Source organism: Rhinolophus ferrumequinum, chromosome 13 (assembly GCF_004115265.2).
Source record: "Rhinolophus ferrumequinum isolate MPI-CBG mRhiFer1 chromosome 13, mRhiFer1_v1.p, whole genome shotgun sequence".
In the NCBI taxonomy this organism is placed as follows: domain Eukaryota; kingdom Metazoa; phylum Chordata; class Mammalia; order Chiroptera; family Rhinolophidae; genus Rhinolophus; species Rhinolophus ferrumequinum.
Genome location: NC_046296.1, coordinates 44,766,183 through 44,785,223, shown reverse-complemented (window position 1 = coordinate 44,785,223; position 19,041 = coordinate 44,766,183). Strand labels below are relative to the sequence as shown.

At 41.3% G+C, this 19,041-nt stretch overlaps 1 protein-coding gene across 3 annotated transcripts in view; it reads right to left on the bottom strand.

The window, feature by feature from the left end:
- SOS1 (SOS Ras/Rac guanine nucleotide exchange factor 1) overlaps positions 1-1,206 on the bottom strand; it is a 115,953-nt gene extending 114,747 nt beyond the window's left edge. For 2 of the 3 annotated variants that reach the window (XM_033124509.1, XM_033124510.1), the window contains exon 1: positions 885-1,206. In XM_033124509.1, coding sequence (XP_032980400.1) covers positions 885-971 — 87 coding nt within the window. In that variant the 5' untranslated portion in view covers positions 972-1,206. The remainder of the gene's footprint in view (positions 1-884) is intronic. The other variant, XM_033124511.1, reaches the window with a different exon arrangement.
- Positions 1,207-19,041: the final 17,835 nt, after the last annotated feature.

The following is a 19,041-nucleotide window of genomic DNA, read 5'->3' as shown; positions in this document are numbered from 1 at the left end:
AGAGAAAGCAATTTCTATATTTATAGAAAAAGTAAAAGGAAAACAAAAAAATACTCTGGTTGTTTCTAAGGTTCATTCAAGCACACCAGTTCCTGATGTTTTAATGTATTTAAGTCACAATGTTGCTTTAGAAGCTTTTAAAATGTAGCAACATTTCCTAATTACACTAAAACATTTAAAAAGTACAAGTCGTGGGGTATATAACGTTAGGTAACAATGTGGCAAACTTGAAGAAACACAGGAAGTTTAAAATTTCTGATCCACAAACCGAATGATAGTGCCAAAATTCTCAGATTTTGGAAAGAAAGAAAAAGAAAAGAAAAAAGAGTGGCTTGCACACCCGCGCCTGTTAATGGGAGGAATGGAGGAATTCGGGGGAATGAAGAGTGATTACAGAGGGCGAGCAAAGCAGGCCATATTCCTGCTGGCAGGCGAGCGCTGCAATTACTTAGAGCAAGCATTATGGCCAGAGCATATCGAGCCCACTGAAACGGGCAGACTGGACACCTAAAACCGGAGGCTGACAGCGGGTCTGGGTAAGACCAAGAAGCCGGAAAAGTGGCCTGCTTTGACCTCCGCTGAGACCTGAGGCTGCTCCAACTCTGGTGAGAGAATCAGGGGCAGGACCTTAAGCTGTCAGGGACTGGATGATTTGGACAAACGCTCCCCGCTTTCCTGCGGCCTTCTCACACACGGAGTGAATGTCAACACCGACAGCCAGCGACTGCGGGGGAACCTCAGTGTGTGCCGTCCTTTCTGGGAGGCAGTGAGACCGGGAAGAAAGACGGCCCCGCGCGCGCCCCGCCTCCCCAAGCCTTGCCCAGCCGGGCCCGGCGCCCTCGCAGGGGCTGCAGCCGGGAAGCGGGGTCCCCTGCGCTCCTCACCTTTTTCAGCGCAGGCACCAGCAGCCCCCGCCACTTGGGCGCGTTCTCCTCGCTGAAAAACTCGTACGGCAGCTGCTGCGCCTGCATGGTGCCCCCGGGGCGCCCTGCACTGGGAGGGGGCGGCGGCGGCCGGGCCGGGAGCCGCGAGAGGGCGAGCTCGCAGCGCGGAGCAGGGCCGCGGCCCCACCGGACGGCCCGGCCCCCTCGGGGCGCCGCGCGGCCGGGCTAGCCTTGGAGAGAGGGCTGGGGGGCGAGGCCCGCGGCCGGCCACCCACCCGACACGGGCACCCGCCGCAGAGAGCGAACGCAGCCCAGAGGCGGTGGCGGCGGCATCCCGCACCACCGCCCAGGGGCCGGGCCCCCCCACCCCTCCCCGGCCCGCCGGCGCCGCCCCGGGCTGCCCTCTGCCGAGGCCGCCGCCCGCCCGCCTGCCGGGGCTGCGCTCCTGGGCCCGGCCTGGCCCCGCGGCGGAGCCGGCGGCTGGGGGAGGGCGTGTGGAGGGGCGCTCCGGCCGCGGCGACCGCTCAGCGCAGCGGAGACCGCCAAACGCGAGCGACCCCGGGCGGGGCGGAGCTGGGGCCGGGGTCTAGCGGGGGAGGGGAGAGGCCCGAGGTCGTTGTTGGGGAATCTGGCTGCCCTGAGGTGCCGCCGCGGCCGCCGCCGACGCGGGTGTAGCGCTGGGGCTTCCTACTAGCGAACTGAACCTGCTCGCTACTGAGCATGCGCCGCCGGACGGGGCCAGTTCGCTCCGGGTTTTCCGGCTCCCCAGCGAAGGAGGAGGGAAGCTCGAGAGAGGGAGGGCGCCCGGAGGGGCTGTAACTGCATCCCTGGAGCTGCAAGGGAGGAGCGATAGGGACCGGAGAAGTCGAACCCCGGCTACAGTGGGGCTTGTGGGGCGGGGGTGTGGGGGGTCCGGAGGGACAGGGGGCGAGCTACGGTGAAGTGGCCCCCATTGTGTGGTTGGGCCACGAGGGATCCCACCCCTCTCTTGGAGTCTGCCTTTCTCTTTTCGGAAAGGGGTGTGTATGTGTGTACTTTGTTCCCGAACATGAAGATAAGGACTGCCCAGAGCAGGCAATGTATAGTAAACAGACTGGACAAAAGATAGGTGCGTTCTCACGATACCTGCTGTTTGGTATTTGTCAGATAATAGAAGTGATCGCAGTGTTTCCAGTCGGCCTTTGCACATCAAGAATAAAATGTTTATGTGTAATACTGATTTTCTGTGTGTTTAAAATTCAATATGTTCATCTTTCAAACCCACTTCAAATAAAATTCAATATTTTCATATTTCAAACCCATTTCAAATATGAACTCCGATGACCGCTTAACTCCAGTGGAAATTAAAGACTTGTCTGCAGCTCCCAGATCCCACAACACTTCACGGTGGACATTTCGTTTATCTCTCCTGGGTCTTTCAGCGAGATACCAGACCCCTGGAAGGCAGATCTTTTTTCACCAGGGGCTCTATACAGAATAGGCACTTCGTGAATGTTTGGAGTGCTGAAGGAGCTTTACCTATAAATTGTCCCTCCATCCCAGGGATGCAGGTGTTTGTTTATAATAGTGGAACGGGTGTGGCTGGCGCGTTATGGCCTACCATTAAACACTTTTTTAACATAATCTCATTTAATCCTCATAGCATTTCTAGTTTTCATTTCACAGGTGAGAAGACCACTTAGAGAACTAGCCTGGGTTGAAGTTGACATTGTACCCTGCTACTCCAGAGAACAATAATCAGGACCACAGAGATGAGAAATGTTTAAGTGGTGGTTTTGAGAATCTCATAAAAGCCTTAGGTCCTTTCCTTTAAAAATGTACACACCTGATTTACATGAAAAATTCTCCACATTTTCAGTGTTCAGAGTGACGTTTTGAAAGTCATTCATAAATCTTCTGGATAAAATGAAGTAGAACCATAGCTTCCAGAGGTGTTGGGGGCAAGAAAGGAAAACATATCAGCCATGCTCAAATATCTAAAGGACTGATATGGAAAAACATAGGATATGTGATATGGTTTGTGTGGTTCTAAACAGCTGAACTAAGATCAAATCTCTGCCCCACGTTATTCTTTGGTTTCCCATTGTTCTCTTCCAACTTCTTACCGTGGCCCATAAAGCCTGCGTCTGGTTCCTGTTTGCATTCTCAACCTTGCCTCCCCTCTGGCCACACTGGTCTTCTGTCTTCCTAGAAAACAGCAACCTCTTTCCTGCCTCAAGGGCTTTGCTCTTTTCTCGGCTTGGAACTTATTCTGCTCCTAACTGTTCGCTTGGCTGGTTATAAATGTCAGCACCTCCAAGAGGCCTTGTCTAATAATGCTGAGCAGTTCCCACCTATGTTTCTACCATAAGCCTTGTTTATTTCTTTGCTAACATAAATCACAGCCTTTAATTATTTTCAGTTGTTGATCTATCCCAACTAGAATAGAATGTAAACTCCAAGAGATCAACAATCGTTTGTTTCACTCTAGTTCCTCATTGTATCCCCAGAACCTACAGTACTTGACTCACAGTTGGTGCTCAATAAATAATTTTGAAGGAATGAAAGTTGAATGTAGGAAACTTCCAGGAAGGTTACCTAATCAGAGTTGTCCTAGGAAACGGACGATCTTTGGGGGTGCAAGTAAAAACCATACATTCACTCGCTCGGGACATAGGGGAGGGTTAAGAGGTTGCACTTGATGACCTGCAAGGTCCCCTTCAACTCCGAGTCTCTGCTATGATTGCAGAGGTAAAACATGCCTAGAAACATGGATTACAGCCTGTGCTGGGGCGGCCGGGGCAGGTTTTCACTAGTATGAACGTTTGGGCCGCAGATTGAGAGCAAGCAGCTGAAGGAATATTGCAGAGAAGCGACTCAGCACCTCTCAGCTGAGAGCCTAAGGGATGCGGTGCTGGGCTCGGCGCCGCTAAGGTTAGGGAGCGATCGAGCCCCTCTGCGCTGTTTGCCTATATCTCTTGGGACAAATCAAAACATCTATGAGTGTGCAGTGACAGAAGATAACCGTGAACATGCTAATGCAGGCGCAAAGCCTTGGAGGCCGGTCAGCAAGAGCCACCGACTGCGGCCCGGCGCAGGCGCAAAGGTGCTCTTCGCGCCCCTCGGCCCTAACAGGCCCTGAATCAAAGCGGACGTGACGCAGGGCGCGGGCCCAGGCGGCCTAGCCGAGGCCCGAGGGGGCGTGTCCAGGAGGGATAAGACGAGTTCCGAGCGCGTCGCGTCGAAGCCCGAGCAGCAGGGAAGGGGGCGGGGGAGGGCGTTGCGCCAGGCGGCGCGCCCCCTGCAGGTGGGAGTGCAGCACTCAGCTCCTTTCCCAGCGCCGCAGTGGGACGCAGTCACAATTACCTTTCTGAAGCAAATTTCAGAGCCAGTTACTCTCCTATTCAAGAGCCTCCACTGCCATCCAGGGATAAAGTCTAAAGTCCTTGGCTTGGCATTCACGGTCTTGCACAATCGGGCCACTACTTATCTTTCCTGCAATATCTCTCACTTAAAATGAACTACTGTTGCCTCCTACAAACCCATCATTTCTGTCTCTCCTTCCTGTCTATCCTGTTCCGTCTGCCTGGAATGCCCATAACCATTTTTCTTCAATCCCACCCGCCACAGCTTCAACCCACCACCCATGTACACGCTCATCGTGGAACTCATCCACGCTGTCGCTCCAGCTCAAATGCCACCTTCTCTCTGAAGTCTTTCTCATCTCCCATTTAGGATTCCTACCCCTTAAACTTCAGAGCACAACAAGCATAGAAACAGCCGTTTCAGCCATCAGCAAAGTTAAGGTCCTTTCTCTTCAAGCAGCATATCCTCCCTTCATGCTTCTCACACTTTCTTCTCAAATTCCTGCTTTCAATTCCACTTCTCCAAATAGTATGTACATAGACAGTACGCCAGAGAAAGTAGTGGTGATAAAACCATTGAATACAACCTCTTATCACCTTTAGTTAACACTTTGATTCCCTCCCTCTCTCCCTCTTCCTGTCTCTCTCTCTGTCTCTGTCTCTGTCTCTCTCTGTCTCTCTCTCTCTGTCTCTGTCTCTGTCTCTCTCTCTCTCCTCTCGATGGTGGGGAGCAAGGTAAGTACAGTTAGAAGAAATGATTAAAAAGCTCTCCAAGATATATGGGATTATTCCTAGCACTTTTTTCCAGGATCCCTACAGAGTCGTTTTTTGCAAAAGTTCAGTTGATTCAAGCTGTAACGGCCCCTCAAACTAACTGCACACAAATCCTATGCAACTTTAATCAAATTACCAATGGTTTGTCATGGAACTTGATAAACTGGTCTAAAATATATATGGAAGAGCAAAAAAAAAAACCTAGTTCTTCTGTAAAAGAACAAGGTAAGGGAACTTGACTTACCAGATATGAAGACTTATTACATAGCTAGAGTAATTAAACAATGTGGTATCAGACAAACAAATCAATAGATCAATAAAGAGCCAAATATATAGAAACTTGATTTATGACAACAGGCGTTGCAGATGAGTGGGGAAAGGATATACTGTTCAATAAATAAAATATGGGCAATTGACAAATACATATTAAAAAATGAAATTACATCCCTAACTCACACCCTAAACAAAACAATCCCACATGGATGAAAGATTTAAATGTAAAAAAACAAAATTATAAAATTATGAGAAGAAAATAAAGTATCTTTATGAGCTTTAAGTAGGAAAGAATTTAACTTTATTACAGTTAAGAACTTCTGTAAATCAAAATATACCATAAAAAAGTCAAAGGACAAGCCATTAAGTAGGACAAAGTAGTTGCAACTCACATAAGAAAGAATTAGTTTCCAGAACAGGTAATTTACTTTAGAGGAAATAATGATGGTTAGCTGTTCAACTCATTAGGATCAGGGAAATGTAAGTTAAAATCACAGTGAAATATTATACTATTTCATGCCCACTGAATTGGCAAAATTTAGAATTGAACAATACTAAGCTTTGTCAAGAATGTAAAGCAACTGAAATTCTCATCCACTGCTATGGGAAAATAAATGAGTACAACCACTCTAAATAACTATTTTCTTTCTTAAAAGAAAACATGGGCATATCTTATATAAATTAGCATAGACATATTCCCATAACATATACGAGTATATCCTCACTGCATTGTTTATAATACCATAAATAGAATGGGTAAATAAATTGTGGAATACTATAGAGCAACAAAAATGAATGGACGACAGTCACATACCTTTCAATAGACTGAATGTTTATGTGCTACCCCCACTCATATGCTGAATCCTAATCTCCAAGGTGATGCTATTTGGCGGTGGGGTTTTGGAGAAGTCATTAGGTCATCAGGGTGAAGCTTTCAGGAATGGGATTAGTGCCAATATAAAACAGACCCCAGAGAGATCCCTCACTGCTTCTACCACGTGAGGACGAGAGAGAAGACAGTGATCTATAAACCAGGAAGCAGGCTCTCTCCAGACACTGAAGCTGCTCGTGTCTTGATCTTGGACTTCCCAAGCTCCAGAACTGTGAGAAATAAATTTCTGTTGTTTATAATCCACCCAGTCTACAGTATTTTGTTATAACAGCCCAAACGAACTGAGACACACATCAACATAGATGAATCTTTAAAAAATAGCCCTGATAATATGGAAATGTGCCTTGTGAACCTCCTAAGAATGGAGGGGACATTGAGGAAGACACAGAAAACTACCCACAATATAATTCATTATATAAAGTGAAAAACAAAACAAAACAAACAAACAAAAAACAAGAAAAAAGTGGAACTGAGTTGTGTAGTATTTATTGTGATACCCAACCTCCAAAATAGTGCAGTGAACCTTACCTTTTGGTAGTCCTGCCCTAGAATAGATAACAGTCCCACACTGAATAGACAATCCTATTCAACTGTCAATCTGCAAAATAAGATTTTGCAGGAATTATGTTATGCGATTTCTGAGGCTAAGTTTTAAAAGACATTGTGACTTTACTCTCTTTCTCTCTTGGACCTCTCATTCTGGGAGAAGCCACTGCCATGTTGTGAGGACACTCAAGCAACCCTATGTAGACGACCACATTGAGAGGAACTGAAGGCCCCTGTCATCAGCCATGCGAGTAAACCATCTTGGAAAGAGATCTCTCTCCCCCAGTCAAGCCTTTAGATGACTAAAATCTGGTCAGTATCTTGACCGCAACCTTTTCAGAGATTTTGAGCCGGAACTACTCATGTAATCCATATCTAAATCCTTGACTCTCAGAAACTGGGAGATTGTAAGTGTATTTTTCTTTAAGCCACTAAGTTTTCGGGTAGTGTATTATGCAACATTAGAAAACTAATATTTCTATGGATACATACATAAGGGGTAAATTTATTACAAAATATTAAATTAATACTAAATTCTTAATGGTTGTTATGAAGGATATAGAGATACTAAGAGATCTTTAAGATGTATTATTAATTGTAGGAAAAAATAGTGTAGAACAAGTGTTCACAATTGGGAAGGTTTTATACAAGGATCTATTGAGATACTAGTAATGTTCTATTTCTAACCAGAGTAGGTAGTAGGTACACAGCAGTTTGCATATTTATTTTAAAATGCAAACACATACACTGTTTTTTGTATATATAATATGATACAAACACACACTACACACAGAGGAGTGGTGGCTACAATGGGCCAATATAAGAGAGCATAGTGGATTCATAGACAATTCTGAACAGCATTGTGACAGACTTAAGAAATTAAATCTAGAACCTCTCGTGCATGTGGAATTTCTGACTCTCTCATGTATGTAGGGTTCCCATACATACAAATGTATTAAATTTGGTTATTTCCTCTTGCTAAAAGAGAAAGAGAGAAAGAGATAAAAATCTACCTTCTCCTATTGGATCAAAGTTGGAAGAGGCTAGAAGTAAACACAAGTAGACAACAGTTTAAGCGCAAACCATATGAAGCACCTGTACTGACTGCCAGTTTCCCTTTTCTCCTCTTCTCCCCAGTAACAAAAGGCTAAAGTTTACAAAGCTTCTCAAGCTCAGATTGTAAGGGTTAGAGAGGCTACTGAAGAGTGAAAATTAGAGATGCATTTTGGTTTGAACTCAGGTCAGCCAACTCAAGTCCTTTATTACTCCTTGTTGCCCAAGCAAATGATTTAATATCCATTATAACAACTTGTATAATTTCTGTCCAGAGGAAGTAACCTCATCAGTCAAGCACCCACTCTATAAGGAGTTCAACATCTGAATATGAGGAATCATGATATATAATTCAAAGATATTCAAAGGTTAATTTTAAAAACAATTTGGCACTTAAATTTTCAAATAAGTAATATACTCACATGATTCAAAAAGTGTCTTTCACCCTGCCCACCAGCTATAGTGCTTCTAGTGTATTCCCTAACAAGTAATAATTTTTATTAATTTCTTATCTATTCCTCCAGAGTTTCTCAATGCAAATATAAGCAAACAGAAATACAATTTTTAACAAAAAAATTTCAAAAATAGTACAAAGATTCCCATATACCTTTCATGCAGATTCACCAATTGTTAACATTTTGCCACATTTGCTATATCATTTCCTCTCTGTCCGTCTCTCTGTCTCTGTCCTTGTCTCAAATACATGCACACACGTATATATGTGTGTGTATAATATTTCTTCAGAATTACTTGACAGCAACTTGCACACATCATTCCCATTTACCCCAAACATTTCAGTGAATTAGTGTGCATTTCCTAAGAATAAGGGCTTTCATTTCATTTCATAAGGTCATTTACATGACCATAGTAAAATTATTGAGCTCAGAAAGCTAACATCGATATAATACTATCATCTAATCTACAGACCTTATTCAAATTTCATCAGTTGTCCCAACAATGCTCTTTATAGAAACTGTTTTTCCTGGTCTAGGATCCAATGCAGGATCATAACCTGCATTTACTTTTCATGTCTCTTTCGTCTCCTTTAATCTGGGACATCTCCTCAGTCTCTGTCTTACATGGTATTGATATTTCTTAAAAATGACAGGCCATTTTGTTTTATAATGTCCCTCAATTTGGGTTTGTCTGAAGTTCTCCCATGATCAGATTCAGGTTTTGTGTTTTTGGCAGGAACAGAACATAAGTGATGTGTCCTTATGAGAATATAACGTAGGGGGGACACAACGACAGTTTGTCCCATCATTAGTGATACTAACTGATTACTTGGGTAAGGCGAAGTCTTCCAAGTTTCTCCAATGTAAAGTTATTTTTACCCTTTGTAATGAATTAGTAACTTGCACAAATACATGTTATTTAAAAAAAAAACAGCTTTATTGAGATATAATTCCCAAACTCACCCATTTAAAATTCACCCATTTAAAGTGTTCACATTAATGGTTTTGACTATATTCAAAGAGTTGTGCAACCATCACCACTATCAATTTTGGAATATTTTCATCACCCTAAAAAGAAATTTCATATCCAGTAGCAGTCATGTTTTTATAGCTACATAGAATTCTATTACGTGGATGTACAGTAATTTATCAGTCTCCTTTTCAGCGACACTTGGTTTTTTTCTAATCTCTAATTACAAACAGTGCAGCAACAAGTAAAATTATTTTGCTTGTATTCAAGTATGTTTGAGGTTAAATTCCCTCAAGAGGGATTGCTGGGTCAATGGCAAAGTACATTTGCAATTTTGATACATGTTGACAAACTATTTAATGTTCTTAATGTATTTTAGGGGTCATGTAGTAATAATAAGCCAAAGGAGAAAATTTTAGTTACCTAATAATGACTATTCTTCTTATTATTCCTATTATATTAGTATCTATAAAGATTCTTAAACAGTATTTTGAGTTTCTCTGAAGTCACACGTCATGCCTTGAAGTGGTAATACCTTTTGAACTATATAGTACTACTGATCTTTTTTCATACTATAGTCTTATTCCATGTTCGTTCTGTAAAGCATGTAGCTTAATTAAAACAGATACACTCATTCCACAATAAATCTGCTGTCAATTCTTTGAATATCAGGGGTGTTAATCCCAGTTAGAGCTCATATGATCTGCCAGACTAGTGGAGTTACTATGGATTGTGTTAGATAAACACACGTGACCTACAAAATGCCTGTTTTCTTCCAAGTATATAAAGTATATAAATGATAGAGCCAGTCAGGACAGTTGGTCACTTGGTGTTTCTTGAAAACTAATATTGTTTTACATCCTTATCATTTTTAAAAAATATAAGGAAGCAGCACATAATTTGTTTTGTCTGTAACACTGATGCTAACTTGTGTCAGACATGGCGATGCTGTGTAGCTCAAATGCCCTTTCAGGAAAGGACTTGTTGCCCAACTGCAAGGATTGCACAGTTAGCTGACAGCCTCCACCTGTCAACTCCTTCAAGTCTCCTTTGCTTTTGAGCCAAGGTCATACTCTTCTTGAGGTAACCCCAGTCAGTGATGCAGCAAGATGGTGGATCAAAAGACTGGCCATTTCCACCCAATGCAGTACTCTTCCAGTGGGCAATCTTTGATCTGGAACGCCCCACTGGGATGGCTGAGTCATTGGCAAATCTGCTTTGTGGTATGATAGCTCCCCTGCCCAGTCCTGCTTCCTCCTTTTTCCTTTCACAGATGTTACCACTCAATAAGCCTTTTTCACTTTTAACTTCATTTCAGTTTCTGCTTCCCAGCAGAGACAACTGATATATTTGTATATGAATATTGTTTTATAGAATATCAACAGATATTTTAAATCCTGATGCTTCCATATAAATACCTCAAATTCAATGATTATAGAAATACATCTATAATTTTCCAAAATGTGTTTTCTTATAATATGTAAAGAATTGATATAGCTCTGAATCTCAAAGAGATTGCAGTTTACTCTAATTTTGGTTATGTCCCTTAAACAGAGTTTAGTTATGATAAATATAGCTAAAGCAGCCAAACTTCATCAGATCTACATTTCTTCTTTGATACTTCTGACAGAGAAAATCTCTTCATTTTTTGGCCAATAAACTACCAGCAACTATAAAAAAAGAAAGAAAACAAAACAGAAAACAAAAACACACAAAAAAAAACATATCCCATCATCCCTTGTGCAATAGTTCATTTCCCTAAATCTTTGAAAATTACTTATACACGCATGATTTATGAAGAGAATGCCAGGAACACAGTTTCATAAGGATTATATTAAAAGTTTCTTTCCCTGAGGCAGAGCATTCATTGCTGGTTCAGAATTGTTTTCGTCTTAACCTCCTTTGTCTAAAAATGAAAAAGTTTGCTTTGATTTATGGGTGTATAGTTTTTGTACTCTTAACTCTAACATAGAGATTAAAACAAAAACAAGACCCAGAATGGAAAACAACAGTAACAGCTAAAGAAGAATTGAATTTTAATTTGCTCAGCTGATTGGACAAAAATAGGTTTTCTTATTACTGAGACTTAAGTGGGAACAGTTCTCATGAAGTATTTTGTTATAATATTCCTTTTAGTTGTTTATTGATTTTAGTTAGGAGTATGTGGAACATATTCTGAAAGTGAAATGGAAGAAAAAAGGATTGAAATGGAAACTGTGTGCTGAATAGGTCCAGCACATTTCTGGTAAGTTTATTCCTGATTCCTGTTAACTTTTTTTGTTGTTTGAATAGGGAATTTAAAATCACATTTCTACTTGATTATTGTTGGGTTAAAGAAAAACCATCATATATATATACACACACACACACGAATATAACAGTTGTCTTAAATCTGGCCACCTTATGTAACTCTTTAATTCCAATCGTTTTCTTTTTAAAATAGTGTCTTTGATTCTCTGCATTTACAATCATTTTATATACAAACCATGATGATTTTGCCTCCAGCCTTTTTGTAAAGGTAGGAGGAGTGGGACCAAGGCAACTCCTAGACCCCATAACCACTCTGCCTTGACCAAAATTGGGAATGCTGCCAGCAGTGATGTTGAAAGCTGCTGAATCAAGAAGTCATCTCCCAAATTAATAAGCTGCTGCTACAGTGGTTGGCTCCAGATCCATCTCACCTCTTCCACAGTCTGCAACAACAAAGCACAAGCTTTGCTCACTGCTTCTCTCCACAGGTGACTCAGCTCCAATCAAAGTCTCTCAAGACTTTTCTGTTTGGTGGGACCCAAAGCACATCTTGAGCCCTAGCCACAAGAGAGCCTGAGAAATGGAGTTTTTTAGTTTCCATCTGTGCATTCATTCTAGAGCATGCTAATATGCAGCATCAGCCATGGTATCCTTAGCATATCTAGAAAGCTTCCTTCTATTTCTTTTTTTTTAATTGTGATAAAATACACATTACATGTAATTTACCATTTTTGAGTGTACAGTTCAGTAGTGTTAATCACATTCACATTATTGTGCAACCAATTTCCAAAACTCTTTTCATCTTACAAAACTAAAACTGTACCCATTAAATAATTACTCTCTATTTCCCCCTTTGCCACCCACTCCCACCCCCCACCCCAACTGCTGGCAACCACCATTCTACTTTCTGTTCCTATGAATTTGACTTCTCTAGATAACACATATAAGTGGAGTCACACAGTATTTGTCTTTTTGTGACTGGTTTGTTTCACTTAGCATAACGTCCTTAAGGTTCATCCATGTTGTAGCATATGTCAGAATTTCCTTCCTTGTTCAGGCTGAATAATATTGCATTGTATGTATATAGCACAGTTTGTTTATTTATCCATCTGTCAATGAACACTTGGGTTCCTTCCACCTCGTGGCTATTATGCATAAAGCTACAATGACCATGGGTGTAAAAATATCTCTTTGAGACACTGCTTTCAATTATTTTAGATATATACTCACCCTTCTATTTCCTTTGATCCAAGAGCTTTAAAAAGGAAAGGGCTGCTGAATTTTATCAAACCATTTTTTCAGTATCTGTAGCAGATTGTATTTTTTAAGATGTCACAACATTATCTCTCATCCCACATGTTGACACTTTTTCCACGGAGTTCTGGGGTTTATATTCTCTTTCCTAGAACCTGGGAAAATGTTTGCGACTGCCTGGACAAACAGAGTTCAGTAGAAGTGATACTGTATTACTCCCAAGGCTGGATCACAAAAAGGCCACACACTTCCACCTTCTCTTGGGATGCTCACTCTTGGAGCCCATCAGACGTGCTATGAGAAAACAGATTAACCCATGGAGAAATCACCTGAAGAGGCTATGGGTACATTTTCTACCTGACAGCCCCGCTGAGGTCCCAGCCAACAGCCAACATCAAGTGCCGAACAAGCCAGTGATGATAACACAGATGACTGTGTCCTTCAGTCATCGAGTCACCTCGGCCTTTGAGACAACCAGTGAGGCGCTGGACGTTGTGGTGCAGAGATAACTGGTCCCTGCTGTGCTCTGTTCTGATTCCTGACCCTCAGAATTCATGAGTGTAATAAAATGGTTGTTTTATGCCACAAAGTTTGGGGGTGGTTTGTTACAACAGCAATAGATAACTGATACCGTATCTAATGATATGATCACTTGGTTATTCTTCTTTGCCTCTCTCCCTTTACCACACTTGCTTTGCAAAAAAATGAAGCCTCAGTTAACTTCATCCATGCACTAGTTCTGCACCTGTGTACGTGCACTTAGGATGGGCTAGAGAACCATACAATGGCACAGCGTGGCGTCACCTTTATTTCATGATCACAGCCTCAAAAGGGCACTCAGTATCACTCAGAAGTCTACCGAGTCTCTGGGAAACCCTACGCATCAATCTTCAGAACACCCAATTTACACCTTTTCCTCTTTCCTTACATCTTACCTCTCCCGCCCCCTTCTAGCTCCCTTTTGCTCCTGATTTTGACTTTTACGTCAAGAAAAACAAAACCATCAACCTGGAGCTCCCTCCTCCTGCTATCACCTTCTCCTTCATTTTTAATGCAAAGACCAAGCTCTGTCGCCTTGTGCTGCTGCGCTCGAAGAACTAGCTTGGCTGTGAGTGAAGGAATATTCCAGACACACCAGGTGCCCTCCTTATATTTGAGCTTATGAAGCAGGTGTTAGTATCCCCACTTTTCTGAGGAGAAAGCTGAGGCTCAGTTAGGTGAAGCACTCTGCCCTCCGTCACCCTCCGTCACCCTCCGTCACCTCCGTGCAAAGCTAACTCCAAGGTCAGTGCTTGCTTCTCTCCCTCCCAGTGGCTCCTCATTGCAAGGACTGCATGTCCGCTGCTGTTTCAGATTTATCGCTTTGAAAAATGAGACTGTGCACGAGAGGAACGTTCCAACCGCTTTGTTCCTTAATCTTTTGAAGGACACCGGTGTGTAAGGCTATGGGAGGTCCAGCTGGGGCTGACGCAAGGCTTGTTCTTGAGCACGTTGTTTTTAGGAGGTAAATAAGAACACGAGGCGCTATTCAACTCCTACCTTTAAAACTTTGTACGAGAAACATGGATCCTTGGTCTAAGTTTGTGAAACTAAAAACATATTTCTGTTTGTGATATATGCATGTACCATTCTATATTTGGGAGCCCTATATGTTCTAAAAAATGAGAACAGCAATGAGTCTCACAAAAATGAGACCCATAGGAAGTAAATGTAGCATGGTATAACACCATAAGAAGAAAAAAGAGGATACTTTCTGCAATTTTACTATTCTTTTAAGCTTTGAAATATTAAGACATTTTTGTAAAGCAAAATAAATAAGTGTGTATGTTTAAGTGCATGTTGAAATGTCTTTAATTATGTGTTTCTATTGTATGTAATTATCACTGAAGGCAGGTAAGCCAAAGGCTGGACACATTTACCCCTCCGGGTTCTCAATCTGGCACATCTGACTTTGGCTTTCACTCTAAAGGCAACATCCCAACTAGAGTCTAGGAATTCCAAGGCCCCTTGGAGATTGGAGCTGAGGAGCTGGACAATATAGACCAAGAAGAGTGGGTCACAGCCCTCTAGGGCTTGGCTTTGTTTTCTCCTAACTCTACAACCTGTTGCTGTGACATAGTGACAAAAGGGTATCTAGCTGGGGTAGAAGATTGTGAAGTAGGGGGACAAGGAGGCAGCACCGAATGAGGCATGGAGTAAAAATATATGAAAATGTTTAGCCCAGAACTGCATCATTTCAGCTGATCAGCTTTGCTGAAAGTGATATTATAATTCCCTTGCAACATAAGGAACAAATGAAAGCAAGCTTGGTTTCTCTGGATTGTCTTCTTCCCCACCTGACAGGCTCAGCCTTCAAGCTCCCAGAGCTTCCCTCCACCTCTACCTCCCACCTGGCTGCCTCTATGATCTATCTCCCTACTTCTTACCCAAGTCTCTCTTTCCAAGCCCCTCACTTGTCTAACTCCAACCCCCTCCTTCCTCAGAGATGCTAATTTCACTGAGGCAAACCCTGTCATGTCATCTTAGTTTTTGCCTGTCCAGTCCCTTTTCCCCTCATTCCACTGAGAACTTTCTTTTGGGGAGCCACCTTTCTTCCACTGCATGCCCATCAAGATGACCTGCCCTCTCCTGGCCAACAGATTCTTTATTGATGAAATGTGTATAAAAAGGCAGGGGCCGGAGAAGTGGCCTTTGAGGCATCCTTCAAGTTATGCCCTTTGTAGCTCTAACTGCATTTAGTACTTAGAATGGCCTTGAGACTAGAATCAAGAATCTGTAAAGGAGATAAGCCTGGGACCTATCTAAATTGCATTGAGTATAAACTAGCTGCCTTTTACAGATAGTCAGTAGCAAGGAAACATAAATTTTCTGATAAGGTCTCCCTTAATCTACCTCATCCTCACACAAAATTTTATAAGTGGTTTATGACTTTACTTCTAGCAAGAAAGTAATACTCCACTCAATAGAATTGAGCTAATTTATTTCTGCAGAGTAAGGTGATTACTAGACCCCTATATAAAGCAGAGTGGCTGCAGCAACATTGATTTTTTAAAACTTGTCTTAAAACATTTCTTTGACATTCTTTTAAAATCTATATTTCTAAGATGCTAAGACAAGCGTCTTTCTTAGAAAAAGAAATCCCTAATGCAATGTGATAAAAATAATTTTCACTAGAGATGGTGTCTCTGTATTGCCATTTTCTGATTTTTAAAGCTGCAGCATGCAGTCATTTTTCTTTCTTCCTTCTTTCCTTCCTTCTTTCCTTCCTTCCTTCCTTCCTTCCTTCCTTCCTTCCTTCCTTCCTTCCTTCCTTTTTTATTAGTTTCAGGTATACAAAACAATGTAATAGTTAGAGGTTTACCCCTCACAAAGTGATAACTCCCCTCCCCCACTCAACTACCTCTCTGATATCGTATACAGCTGTTACAATTCCACTGACTCTATTCCTTATGCTGTACTCCACATCCTGTGACTATATATATATATAAAATTATAGTTGACATTCAATATTATTCAGCTTCAGGTGTACACTGTCAGGCATCTACACCATCCATGAAATGGTCTCCCTAATAAGACAAATGCCCATCTGACACCCTATAAAATCTTTACAACATTATTGATTATATTCCACAAACCGACTTTCGTATCCCCATGGCAATCTTGTTACCAATTGTGCTTTCTAATCCCCTCACCTTCTCCCTCATCCCCAGGTCCCTCCCATCTAGCAACCTTCAGTTTTTTCTCTATATCTCTGAGACTGTTTCTTATTAGTTTGCTCATTTATTCTATTCTTTAGATTCCACATATAAGTGAGTCATTTCTTTCAGCCTAATTTCTTCAGGCTTTGTAAGCCCCTGCCATTAGGTCCATGGAAACATTTGGTTCAAGATGCTAATTTTGTAAACAAAGAGATAAAGCCCAAAGAAAAGTCAAGCACTTGTCCAAGGTCAAATTAATAGTTTTAGGTTGGTACAAAAGTAATTGAGGTTTAAAAGGTTAAAAATAATTGCAAAACCCGCAATTACTTTTGCACCAACCTAATAGAAAGTCTGTTAATACATAGCAGAAACAAAAGTAGGACCCTTGGTTCTAAAGTGCCCTTAAAGTTTAGATGTGCTCCTGCCTGGCAGTTCCCGGGTCTGCCCTCTTCAGATCCCAAAATTTCAGAACCAGACAACAATATGAACAGTATCTGAACTTAGAAAAAGATATTGGTATTAGGTTGGTGCAAAAGTAATTGCGGTTTAAAAGGCTAAAATTGCAAAACCTGCAATTACTTTTGCACCAACCTAATAATTTCTGCCACTGTGATTCATTTCGGTTTTTTCTGTTGTTGTTTTTTTTCCTTTTAAACGTTTATTTTAAATAACCTTTGTGTGTGTGAATAACCTGCTTCTCAACAACCCATCATTTGATTGTTTACATCACCTGATTGGGACCAGCATCATGTGGAAACTTGATAGAAAAGTAAATTCTTGGCCTGCACCCAAGACCTGCTAAATTCAGGGGGTAGCATCCAGGAATGTGTGTTTTAACAAGACTCTAGGTGATTCAGATGCATACTGATTTTTGAGAACCACTGATTTAGATTAATTCTTGCTTGAATTAATTTTAACACTCAGGTTGCAATATGGTGAATTTCCATCATTTATTGAACATTTATTAGCTGGCATTCTTCTCTTTTATTTAGATATAATTGTCTCAATAAAATAACATTGTGTAAGTTGAAGGTGTACACATGTTGATTTGATACATTATATATTGCAATGTGTTTACCATTGTAGCGTTCCCTAACATCTCCATCACATCACATAATTATCACTTCTTTTTTCTGCTGAGAACATTTAAGATCTAGTCTCTTAGCAACTTTTAAGTAAATAATACGGTATTGTTAACTATAGTCACCAAGCTGTGCATCAGATCCCCAGAAGTTATCCATCTTCTAACTGCAAGTTTGTACCTATTGACAACCATTTCCCCAATTCCTTCACTCCCCAGCCCCTGGTAACCACCATTCTACTCTGTATTTCAGCTTTTTTAAATTCCACATATCAGTGATATCATATGCATTTGTCTTTCTCTGATTTATTTCAGCATAGGGCCCTCAAGGTCCATTTGTCACAGATGGCAACATTTTCTTTCTCTCGACTGAACAATATTCCATTGTATGTATACACCACATCTTCTTTATCCATTCATCCACTGATGGACACTTAGGTTGTTTCCATATCTTGGGTATTATGAATAATGCTGTAATAAACATGGGAGTGCAGATATCTTTTCGATGTCCTGTTTTCATTTCTTTCAGATAAATATCCAGAAGTGGGATCCTGGGTCACATGGTAGTTCTATTTTTAATTTTTGAAGCAACTCCATACTGTTTTCCGTAGTGGCTGAACCAATTTATATCCCCACCAATAGTGCTCAAAGTTTCCCTTTTCTCCACATCCTCACCAATACTTGCTATCTCTTGTCTTTTGATTGATGGCCATTCTAACAGGTGTGAGGTGGTATCTCACTGTGGTTTTGATTCGCATGTCCCCATAATTAGTAATGTTGAGCATCTTTTCATGTACCTGTTGGTCATTTGTATGTCTCCTTTGGAAAAAATTTCTATTCAATTCCTCTGCCCATTTTAATCATGGTTGTTTTTTTTTTTTTTTCTATTGAGTTGTATGAGTTCTTTACGCATTTGGATATTAACCTCTGATCTGATTTACAGTTTGGAAATATTTTCTCCCATTCCATAGGTTGCCTTTTCATTTTGTTGCTTGTTTAGCTGGCATTCTTCTATACAGAGAAACTTTCCTTTGCTTTGTCATTCCTTTTTCTCTCTTCTCCCGCTTCCCCATCAGTATGGATTTGTAGACTTTGAAAGTTCACTGTGCTAGAATCAGTTATAATTACCACTCTATTCTACCTGGATTCAGGATTTGTTGAGAACATCCTTGGTGTCTGACACAAGACAACTCAGTGATTCTTGATTGTGTATGTGCCTGTTTTTATACTGAATTTTGAGGGCAGGAACAATGTTGGTGCTTAACACTTACCCAAAGAGACCTGATACCTAAATTATGTTTTCCACAATAAATGTATTCAAGCAAGGTAAGAGAGTTTGACCATCATTTTGGAGAGGGCAAAAGGCTGTTCAAAATTATATTGAAGTTCGCATGACTCTTAGACTAGGTTGGTTCAGAGTAGGTGTACATTGCAGTGTTTTGTTGTGACTTTTGGTTAATTAATTTGACTCTGAGGTCTGCTCCTTGATCAAAGAGGTACTTATTCATAATTGGCAAGAGCACGCTAGAAATAGTAAAATGAGATTATTTGATTTTATTCTTTTTTT